Source organism: Lepeophtheirus salmonis, chromosome 2 (assembly GCF_016086655.4).
Source record: "Lepeophtheirus salmonis chromosome 2, UVic_Lsal_1.4, whole genome shotgun sequence".
Classification (NCBI taxonomy): Eukaryota; Metazoa; Arthropoda; class Copepoda; order Siphonostomatoida; family Caligidae; genus Lepeophtheirus; species Lepeophtheirus salmonis.
In genome coordinates, this window is record NC_052132.2 from 10705810 (window position 1) to 10717957 (window position 12148).

Below are 12148 nucleotides of genomic sequence, written 5' to 3' on the forward strand. Positions count from 1 at the left end.
GGAATTCACAAGTTTTTATAGAATTTAAAAATTATTCCAAATAATATTTGGAGTGATTGATTTTAAAATAACTACATTTTCCGTTGTTTTGGTCTATTAATTTCGGCTTCAAAAAATCCCTTGCTTTTGTTCAGCGTAAGCACTCTATGTCCTTATTAGAATTTGTCAGTCCTAGGACCGGCCCTTATACGTCTTTTATAGTAACTACAACAGTATTTACTATGTCATTTCAGCTTTTCCTCTAACCTAATAACCATATAACCTCTTTCAATTGAAAGGAAACCTGAAGACTAAAGTGGGAGGTATGTAGCTAGAGCAGATTAAAATACGTTTTAACTATAATTGATTATTTTCTTCATGTATATATTATTATTCAATCCTAGCTATGAGTGAAGAGTAGCTATAAAGATAGCTAGGGACATGTATCAGTTATATTGATTAGGAAATAAGTCCTATGACTGATCCAACACCACAGACAGTCCAATATTCCATAGACTTATTTGAGTCAATTTAAGGTTTCGTGTTCAAATTTATGGGATAAGTTAAGATACATAAGAATTTTAGCTTTAGTTTAGAACCTCTATTTGATTTAAAAAACATATAATTGACCCCAAAATATTATCTTTTAAATGAAACTTATTTTATTGCAATCTTCAACACCTCCAAAGAATAATTTATTTACAGAAAGTTATGATAATTTATCGGAGAATACAAATGTAACCTTTTTTTGATTTAAGAGACTTACATTGGCTCCAATCAATTGGTCTCTTTCAAATAATACCCATTTTATTACAATTTGCAGTGGCTCCAAAGGATTAAAAAGAAAAAATTGTTTATGAAAATTGAGGATCATTTGTAGAGAATTACAAATTTGTTTTGTGTTGAGTGGGCAAATATTTTACGTAGATTTTCTTACCTTCATTTCAGAGATGATTTGTTGGAATAGGCCACTAAGTGCTCCGCACTCTTTGTCCAAATTACTTTCAATAGATCCCTCCATTATTTTCTTTATCAATCAATCAAAATGCACTAATTTACAATTAATAGTGCTCAAAGTAATATATACCTATACAATATAAATATTTATTTTTATACACTTAAGCATCAAATTGAAATTCCATCTTTGAATCCTATGTAAAAAAATGTTCACAAAATATAGTTATTACACAGAGGAACCCAGCGTCGACGCACATACAGAACGAAGAATCGCTCTAGACTGAATCACTATTGTATGGTGTCGAGGAAAATATTCTGTGAAAAGACGGACGTTTTTTAGAAAAAAATGCGCACGCGAAAGAGAAGTCGTGGGGCTTATACTGCTACCATGTACAGACATTATACTTACACTATACAGACACTCACTATTATTGTGTATATGTATGTATTAGTGTTAAGACTCGGTTTGAGGCCGATTTCTTTTTCGGTAATATTTTTTAGAGTAATTTAAACTCATATTTCGGTCCAGACCGCGATCTTTGGACACATTACCTCACAAACAAAAAATATACACTTTATTCGGTTCTCACTCTCAATGTTTCTACTTCTTTCCTTCTAATCAGTGCTCTGAATATTAATTGGTTGAATGATCATAATCCGCTTTTAAGCTGTGATCAATTCCCGACATTAATGACAAATATGGACTAGATTGGACTAATCAAAACTGATTTAGAGTCTTTTTTATGTCTCTTTACGAAGGAAACGTTGCGTGATATAACGAAGGTAACGATATGTGGACTGGAGATCGAAATTTAATCATCTTCAAACTCTGGGCAGATTTTTTCGGCAATAGACCATGGATCGATTTTCTACCCACTCCTGATTTATGAGTTGCAAAAGTATGATTCATCAACACATTTAACCTTATTGGAAGTTTTGGTTAATATATTCCCAAAATTGTCTTGGAGAAGAATGTCTGCCGCACCACTTATACAAATTTTGGCTTCGAGCTTTTATGAAAGCGTGGTACGCTATGGACATGTACTTCATCCCCTAGAACTACCAATCAGTTTGCAAGTGTTTTGAGGCTTTTATTGGTTTTGAAAGAGGACTTATTGAATAAAAATATAGCTAAATATAGTGTTTATGCAGATCACATATTTTTTTTGAGTTGCCTTTTCTTGACTCCATAAAAATCACGTTTTTTGTAATTTAGGCATGCTACTACAAGTTTTGAGTACCCACACAGTACGTCAATTTTCTGTTTATCGGAGTAAAAGCAATCTGAAACACGTCATCTATACTAAAAAAGCATATAGATTGAATTTTTTTTAATACACCGAATGACTTTAGTCCACTAAAAATCAAAACCGGTTTTAGACCAGTATAGGACTTTCAGATAGAAAACCAACACTAATACGTATGTATTGTATTATAGCTTTAATATATAATTTTAATATAATAGCAATTTTTTTATACTTCTCACGCAGAATCGTGAGCAGAAAGAGTCTTCTTAAACTTTTCTAAAACACATCATCTCCCCAGTAAGTTAGAGTTGGAAATAAAAAAATGTATTTCTCATTCCAAGGAATTGTAATTAAACACAAAGGTTTATTATCTCATTTTCATCATTAGTAAGAATTCATTACCCACCATTCACCTCTTTTATATCCGGAGAAGGGAAAATGAGGGTATTTGGCGTATCATAATTAGTTTATCCTCTAAACTAAGTGTTTTTAACCTTTTACAGGTGAGGACACACTTGTGATTGTCAAAACAAAGGCTCTGGAGTCGGTAAATAAAATGTAAAATAAAAGTATTTTGAATGTCATCGTATCCAAGACTCCCGTTCCAACACACAATTTTATAATAATATACTTTATGGGCTATATAAGTACTAGTGAGTTATTGGAGTGTAGAAAATATAAATATAGATTCAATTTATAGCTATAGGTAGTTATTACTTCATTGTAGTCAATAATTGTGCCAGGTATAAAGCAAATATTTAGAATATAAGATATTTAACATGATGAATAACAAATGAACTGGATCAAAATGTATATGAGTTATGTATATCTATTGCTGGTTCATTCATAAGTTTCTGAACATAATTTATGGCCTCGAAAGTAAAGATGACATACACATGAACTGACTATTCAAAAGACTAAGTAATGAACTAGTATGGCTACACTCTACACAACATAATAAGTTAGACTTTATAGATGTTCGGGAATATTGAGCACGGAAAGAAATTTTTTGAAATTTGTAAGGTAAACAAATAAATTAGTTATCAACATTGAGATAAAACAATTACGATCACTCAAGTAAGCCTTAAGTTTTATTAACATAAATTAAAATATTTTTTGTAGGGGGAGTAGGAGGGCGTACAAATTTTACAACTCCTGATCCTTTTCCTCCAAAAAAAGAATCTGACTCCAACTCCACGACTTCAACTTCGGCTCAGCAGCTCTGGTCCAAACATTTCTGAGTCACACCTTCCCAAATAAATGACTTAAAACCCTTACATGTTTATACAACATATAATAAACTGGGCTGTAGATAATATGTGTTCCAACAGTATCAGCTGTAATGACCAATATAGATATTCTACTTACACTCAGTGGGACATTGGTACTTGTACCCGTGAAATAATCAGTTCAAGTTTTGATGGGATGGGATTGATTAAGACGCAGAGGTGAATTCAAAGTTGCTTTTAGTATGTTCTTTATCTTTGATTTTGTGACCGTCACAATGGAAACCCATTACTCACATAATCCGGCGGTGGTGAAAGGCAAGCTAAATTTGATTGACTATTTTGATAGAGTGGGGCATTGACAGGCAGTCAATATCCAGAATGAAATAAGGTATATCTTTCTTAGTTTTAGATTAAGTTTGCTGTCTGCTGATAGTTCCATCAATTTATTTTCCAATACAGTTGAGAGAATTATGTTTTCTGAAGCAGGATCCATAGTAAAAAGGTGTAACCTGCGCACTTTGACAAATAATCATAAAAAATAATATGTTACTACGGCTTCCACTGTACATTAGATGCCCCTCTAGAGTACATTGGTTGACAACCCGTCGTTTAGAGTATTCAACAAGTATCTCAAACAGTTTCAAATTAAAACAAGTTTGATCCAAAATAGATTTACCTCACGAGGCTAAATCATACTTTCATTGAAGTATCCCTTAGTATCATATTTTTAACAATAATGACGTTTAGAACAGCTAAAGGTCCTGTCTCAAACAGGAAGCCGTCAAAATATTCCTAAATGGGATAAAATATTGCATATCTTTATTGAATTTTGCAAAAAATGACACATTTGTTAGCGGTTTATTTGAACTAAGATGTACTTTTAAATAATAATGATAACATAATATACTACCACTCCTCCTCCTACTCGAAACATGTACAAGCAAATGTTATCATTGTATGCTTAAAAATGTGTGTATTTTCACTTATCCACTCATTTAATAGGTTATAGGGGACATGAGACATTTCCCCAAGACGCCGGCACGTTAACATTGTGCACACTGTGAATAAAAGGCCCTACGAATAAAATGGCACCTGTGATGGGGTATACCCCCTTATGACAAATATGACATTTTTCAATTATAGGCCTAAATAAAGATGGTCTTATTAAGACCTTCACTCTATTTTTTTGCATTCTCATAGTATATGAGATGGTTGGACTTCTTATAGGAGATTTTCCAAATCAAACTTGTAGCTTGGCTTGGTTAATATTTTGCAATAATACTTTCATGGGATTTTGTACACAAATATTATTATGTTATCAAAGTTCAATTAAAGCTTGTTCTTGTGAGTATTTTATAACAAACATTTTTTTTAAATCAGTAGAGTCTGAGTAGAGTTATGTCTCACTCAACATCAAGGATTGATCCCTTAAAGTTTGTCCCAACTTTGTTACTTTTCAGAGCTTTCAAATGTTGGAATAAAAACTAAATAGAATACATTGTGTTTTTTCAAATTCATCTTGGTATGACGGTTTTTTTTATCATTATTATTTTTATTTTTGCAAGAGGAGGTCTTCGCAAAAATTCATCTTCTATCATACATTATGTACATTCAAAATTGAATTACAAGATGTCATATTCACCACATGTTCAAACGTTTTAATTGATCAAGGTTATCTTACATATATAAAATTTGAGTACAAATATGTTGCGTCAACATAAAAACAAGCTTGAACAAAATTCAAGAAAAGGAAAAAAATCCCAATTGATGTTTTTACTTAACATTATTTATCTGCAGATGTTATGTGTAGCCCCCCAAATTAAGAAATTTTTGTTGTTTATTAGATTTTTTCTTCTTCATTCGGGCAAACTATGCAGCAGAGTAAAAAAATTAACTTTTTGGGAATAGTTCTGAATTTTTAAGCTTTTTTCAAGAAAATTGAAAAAATTCCAAAAAAGAAACCCTAACCAAATTATAATCCTGCGGAAATTCCTGGACACCACTAACTACTTTTATAGCTTTATAAGAAAAAAGGTTGTATTGACGCACCCTGTATAACGTATATAATGACCGAGTTAGAAATTAATATTCTCATCGGGGAATGATGACATAAAAGAAATAATCAAACTCTTTTATTTTTAGTGGGAAATTAAGTTAATACATGGAGGGATATAAAAATAGTCATAGCTTTATAAAACTATTGCTTTAATTACTCTTGACACTAATAATATATACAACGGTTACAGCCATTGAGCCCGAGTAATTAAAAATTAAGTAGAGTAAAGTGCATTAGGAAAAAAAGTTTGACCACCTCAATAAGTCAGTCAATAATTATGTATGAAATAATATAGGTCATTTGAGAAAATATTCCTTTGCATAATAGGCAATTATTTCATACAGTTACATCTACAAAAAGCTCGAACATAAATCCGTGCCCTCTTTGGGTCGCCCTGGAATCAGATGTCGTCGTCATATCATTCTTTTTTTTAATACCGCGTAATATACAGGCAAAATACATTTATTCAATCTAATTTTATCACAATGGAAGAACTATAATTGGAGCTGCCGGAGATTTAGTCCACAGAGGAGGAATAGAGATGTTTCGTAGTTATGCGTCTAATTAATAATCAAAGACAAATCAGCAACCGTTACATCTGTAACACAACTGGGCTGGCAATGCATTACTTACAGGGTTGTGTAGCAGGACTCTACACCCTCCCATGTGTCCAACAAGTATCTTTCCTGACTCGAGGAGAACGGCTACAACTTTATAACAAAGGCAAGTGCCCCCAGCAGCCCTAATCTTAACACAATGGATTATTTGTCTGAGTCTACCTTAAGCCACACAATAATAGACGTTTCCACACAACTCAGGGAAGTCTGGTGGCCGATATCAAGGAGCACATTGTATCCATGCCCAGAGACCTCGTCATCAATATATACTCCCGCGTTAGAGGCTGTATAGAGGCCGTGATACAGGCTAAGGGTAATTATATAGAATAAGCCACAAGCCCCCTGATCTACAATGACTTTGTTTTTATTGGAATTAAAAAAAAAAAAAATAACGGATTTTTTTTTTAAATACGAGAGATGGTAGCCGCGAATTTCGTCTGTGAGCCCTGTATTACATAATCACCGTGCACGGAGGATCATCGGAAGGAAAATTGTCCTCCGGAATATTGCCTTTAGAAAATATTTATCAGTAGGAAAATTACTTGCTGCAGAAAATTGCCTTCAGTTATACTACATTTATATATGTGCTAATATATGTACAAAGTTTAGTTAATGTAGCTCCCCCAATCTCCGAAATTAAACATTTTAAAATTCCAGATTCAAGAAGTTTAGTTTTCAATTATGCAACCATTACACCTATGTAAAATTCTTGATAAATATATTTCTTCTCCTGAGAAATCTCCATTTAATTATTTCATAATATAAGTTTTACTATAAATCCCTAAACGTATTTTATACGAGATGACTCGTTTTTAATTTCGTCTTTTTTTGGAGACGCTTAGAAGGTTAGCAAGTCGTTGTCTTCTTGCCATCCTACTCACGAGATGCCAACCCGCTCAACCTTTTCTTCTGTCAGCGTGTTGAGGCCTGGGCCTCCCGGACAAGGATACCGAATTTCGAAGCTTACAAAGCTTCAGTTGATGATCATTGTAACTCCAAGAGCCTCAATTATGTTATTACCTCCTGTCGGAGTTACCAGCGGTACATCAAGGCCAATATCAAAGTCTTCTAATTTCCACAATTAAATTTGTAAAAATTCCAGATTCAAATTTTTTAGTTTTCAATTATGCACCCGGTAACTGCAGCAATTTTCTTAAGAGCAATTTTCCAATTATAATATATTCCTATAATATTCAATCTTCTTAGAACCGTTATTAATATCTCAGCTACATGATCACTATTAATAATACTTATTCTTTCATACATACTTTCCACAGAAATTGCAAAAAATGGATGAGGATTTAATAAGATTATTGATGTAAAGAAAAATTACAAGGCGTTTACTGAAACAATTGAAAATGGAGGCTATTTGCACAAAATCGCAGAGCGGATTGAGGAAGTTGATAAGTTCAATGACATCGCCGAGAGTTGCAGTGTGAATGTCAAGACAGTGTACAAAGTTATGGACATGTTCAGGAATTGGGGCACGAATTTCTGAGATAAAAAGAAATCAGGGATGCCAAGATCAAGAGGGCTCTAGCTCTGATTGAAGTCGCCCTTCAACGTCAACTAAGAGGCTCTCGAAGGAGCTGGAAGTTCTTGAGGAGACAAAGAGGGAATTGCTTAAGGTGAACTTGGAGGACTTTAGCCACAAGTTAGTTTCTTGAAAAAAAAACATCCGGGGAATATCCACAGACCTGGTATAATACACTCTTATTTTATAGAAAGTAAATTTATGTGTTGATTTGTATAATTTAAAATAAATAAATGTTTTCTTCAAAATGATAATTTGAGAAATCACCGAAAGAAACATTTTGTCATCACATGCCAATTATATTCCTTGACACTTAACAAATAAACAAATTTGTCTTTCATCTACATTGTATCAAACTATATATATTTTGGATCCTGAAATTAAATTTGTCACGAACATGAAAAACATGAGGAAACAAAAACAATTGTGCGTAAATAATTTTTACTTAAAAAAACCGAAATATTTTTGTAATTTCTTCGTGTGTTTTGAGGGAATGTTTTGGGGATGGTTCATTGAATAAATCAAACAGCGGGAGAGGCATTATTGATACGTGATTTTATTAAATAATTAGATTTGGGTACGTTTTAATACATAAATCATATAGAGAATGTTTTGAGTAAAGACTAGGGAGGGGTGTCCGCAGAAGGGATTCGTTGCTGGAGGGGTTGTAGCCCCTCAATTTATATAATTATATAATATTGTGTTCTTGTCCAATAAGTTATAATTTTCAAAATAGTTAGGAATAAATACTAAGTACAAAAGAGCATTTTTCTAACAAAATAATTATAGAATATATTTGTATTATTTGTTCAATAACAACGCACTCATGTGTCTAATTATGTAAATAATATTGTATAACTCTTTCACTTAATTAGAACGAATCTTTGGGAAGAAAGTTCTAGCAACTTTTCATGTCTTTATTATTATTCTACCGAGTGGTCCATTAAATTCTATAAACACTTTGAAATTTAAACTTTAACATAATATAATTTATTAATCAAGTATAGAATTTCAAAATAAACAGTATAAATAGATGTGCGTCACACCTCTCTTAATCATACATGCAGCTGCCATTGGTGGCAATGATGGCTTCCAGGTGGCAGGAGAAGGCATGACACCCACTGCAGATGTAGTCCTCTGTAATGGCGTTCCAGTCCTGGCTGACAGTGGGTTTGAGACTCTCGGTGTTTGGATGACAGACATTGAAGGCATTTTCCTCGACATGTACCCAAAAGGTGTACTCGAAGGGGTTGGCATCAAGGCTATAAGGGACCAAAAGTGTCAAAATAGTTCATAAGACTCATTAACAATAGTCTTCCATGGGAGGAGATGGGTTTCTTTTACTGCTGTTGTCAAAAATGGCATCTCCACCCTCACAAGGCTCTTTCCCCCCGCTTTTTTGATAGCTCTCTAAACAGACTGGTGTGAAACTCCCAGATCTCATGCATGGGCCGTCAAGGACTTGACGGGGATTGCCCTAGGTTATTTTTTTTTTCAATCCTTTGTGCCTAGTTTGGCCTTTTTGACAGAGTCCTTCTTCCTCTCCAACGTTTTTGACTTGCTAACAGCATAAACGGTGGTTCTGGAGACGACCAACTTCTTGAACTGTGCGAATGGAAATTCATTGATCACGTTCAAGTGTCATTTTATCGACTTGTACGTAAGATAAAGAGATCAGGTTTGTTTTGTTTTATAACTAATTGTTCATACTTCAATATATCTATAAAAATATGAAAAAAATTGAAAAAATCTTATTTCAAATATTAATTATTTTGAGAAAAAATTATTTGAAAAATAATTATATTTCAAGTATTAAATTTTTTGAAAAAAAAAAATTCAAATACACAATTTAAAAAACAAATCGAAAATTAAATTTTTGGAGAAAAATTTGAAAAATAAACTAAATTTCGAATATTATTTTTTTTCAAAAAAAAATCCTTAACTTGGGATAGGGCTATTTTTTACATAAATTAGAAAAGTAATAAATAGTTATCACATCATCATATCATCACGTAAATATTTCACTGGGGTTTTAATCCAACATTAAAATGGATACTTTAGCATTATGAAACTATATTTATCCAATGAGTTAGTAGTTATTACAACTTAGATATGTGATTCATCGATACAAAAGTAAACTAAAATGATTTTTCTCGAAATTGAATATTGATTACAATTGTATTCCTCGACGAGCTATTGTCAATTTCTAACAACTAGTTATTATTTTGACCCTTTGCGTGTGTTTCAAATATCACTTAAAGTAGGCAAAATTGATTGTCAAAATAAAAGAATAATAAATGGAGATTTATTTGAAAAGGGCAATTTCGTGTCAACTAAAAATCAAATAAAAATTCTAAAGTACAAGGCGTGGCAACATAACAGGCTGAAAATAGTAGAACTGTATGTGCTAATCACTACTCCGTTATCAATTATTATTAGACATGATGGATTATTAATATTAACAAATAGTCATGGATTGACGAACAAGTATAATATGAGACAAGAGTATAATTCCAACAGAAAAAAACTATTTACAGTCATAAACATTAAAAATGTTGATTTAAGGGTGTCAAAGTGACACCAAAAAAATTTACCCAGTCCCTCTCAGATTTCGATTATTTTTGGCCCACAAACTCAAATTCACGAGTAGATTAAGTGTCATTCATGAGATATACATACTTGTCTGAGTGCATTATTACTGGTTGCTACTTTTTCTTGTATATTTATAATCTTTATCTTACTATATAAGTAGAAAAGGGATTTAAAATAACAGACTAAGTATAGTAATTAGAAACGGTAAAACGTTCAGTGCGTGTCCTCTTTTTTCTTTTTTGCTTATTCATTAAAAGATCATCGTGGTGTTAAGATCTCCTTTGTCATTTGTGTAATTCTTTTAAAAATGCTTAATAAAATAATTATACAGCAAAAAAACGATGACGGTATTTAAAAAATATCTTTCAAATATATAAAAAGGCCATTTTTCATCAGAAAAAAATTGAATTTTGTTTGATGTGGACGTTAGACAATGTTAACAATTTATGATGATTGCATCAGATACAACTATAAAAGGGCTGAGAAAATAACTATTATAATAAGTTGAAATTGTATTTCTGACATGGTGGAGGAATATTCATTAAAGACAAGGCTAAGGCTGTTGATATGATAATGGGTGATCCAACTAAAGAGACGTTGCATAAATTTTAAGCAAAGTTTAGTTTGTCAAAACGGTCAAAGGAGAAAAAAATTTACCAAAGTTGCCAAAATGGTAATTTCAAAATCTTTGACCAGACAAAGACAATACACAAGGAATTTGCTACAAGATTGAATGCAAAGAGTCACCCAATATTAATCTGTCATCTGTGCACACCTACTTAAGATTTTTTTGAATTTTTTTACCTACAAAACTCGTGTTCAACCCCAAACTTTTGGAAGATCAAAGGAAAGCTCGACCTCAACTCTGCTGTGCACGTAAAAAATGGACCGTAGATGACTCAAAATGTGTCCACCTTACTTATGAGAGTTCATTTGAGCTATTTCATGCACCAAAACCTCAAACAGATTGGGTATGGAAAATAAATAAAGATCATGTGGAAATTAAGGTTTGTGGAAGTTATTAGCCATCAGGCAGTATCATCTATCTGTGACAGCTGAATGTTATGTTACAGAGATCCTCAATAAGTTTCTGATGTCAGCATTGTCTCGTACCCAAGAAAGTGGCTATCCAATGAGGAGGAGAATGTTGTTTGACACATAAAAGACCATTTTCACCCTAGATGGTACTCAAGCTCACGACTCAAAAAAGGCGCAAGAATGGTGTTACATAAATTTGGCTTCTTACTAGAGTAAAGGTACAACAGTCCCTCCCAACAGTCTTGACATATATTTATTCGATAATTTGTGAGCTTTAGCCCAAAGGGAACTCCATGAAAATCTACCAGCAACCTCAGAAAATAACTTAAGAAATAAATTTGAAAAAGCCTTCGCACAATCGGTATGTGGGAATGCTAAAACGAACTAAAAAATATATAAAGCTTTTAAAAGTCGACATATTGGGATGTAAATAAATGCTTTTTTTTTTTAAATCACATGTTTTGGACATTTTTTGAAACTTTTAAAAACCACCATCCATTTTTGGACATACTGTATATGAATTTTAATATAATTCTAATATATCGTTCCACTAATGCTACTTTAAATAGTAGAGTGGTAATTCACTTACTTTCCCCTCTCCCCCCAAAAAGTAATGAAATAGGCAGCTGATGTTAACGGTAGTTTTAATACTGGGTTACCATAAGTCTCGCTCCCACCTTCTCCCTACGCTTACCAATTATCCCATCCCTATATATAACATACTAGCGGGAGATGGTGTCAGGAAAGCTTACATACGGAAAAATTATATAGAGAAAGTTTGTACTGGGATTACTCGAACTGGGAAAATTCGTATAGGATAAAGCTCGCCGGGAGGAAGACTCCCAACCTTTATTTAGTTTAGGGAGAGTGAGAATACATGTTACGAAGGGGACATGTTA

The 12148-nt window shown here is 32.7% G+C and overlaps 1 protein-coding gene across 4 annotated transcripts in view; it reads right to left on the minus strand.

Moving 5' to 3' along the window:
• Positions 1–1252, minus strand: part of LOC121132486 (uncharacterized) — a 106523-nt gene extending 105271 nt beyond the window's left edge. For 2 of the 4 annotated variants that reach the window (XM_071886601.1, XM_040727893.2), the window contains exons 1-2: positions 1096–1218; positions 917–1029 (exon numbers count right to left, since the gene is read on the minus strand). In XM_071886601.1, the coding sequence (XP_071742702.1) occupies positions 917–1000 (84 nt within the window). In that variant the 5' untranslated portion in view covers positions 1001–1029; positions 1096–1218. Of the gene's footprint in view, positions 1–916 lie in introns of all 4 variants that reach the window. The other 2 variants (XM_040727894.2, XM_040727892.2) reach the window with 2 other exon arrangements.
• Positions 1253–12148: the final 10896 nt, after the last annotated feature.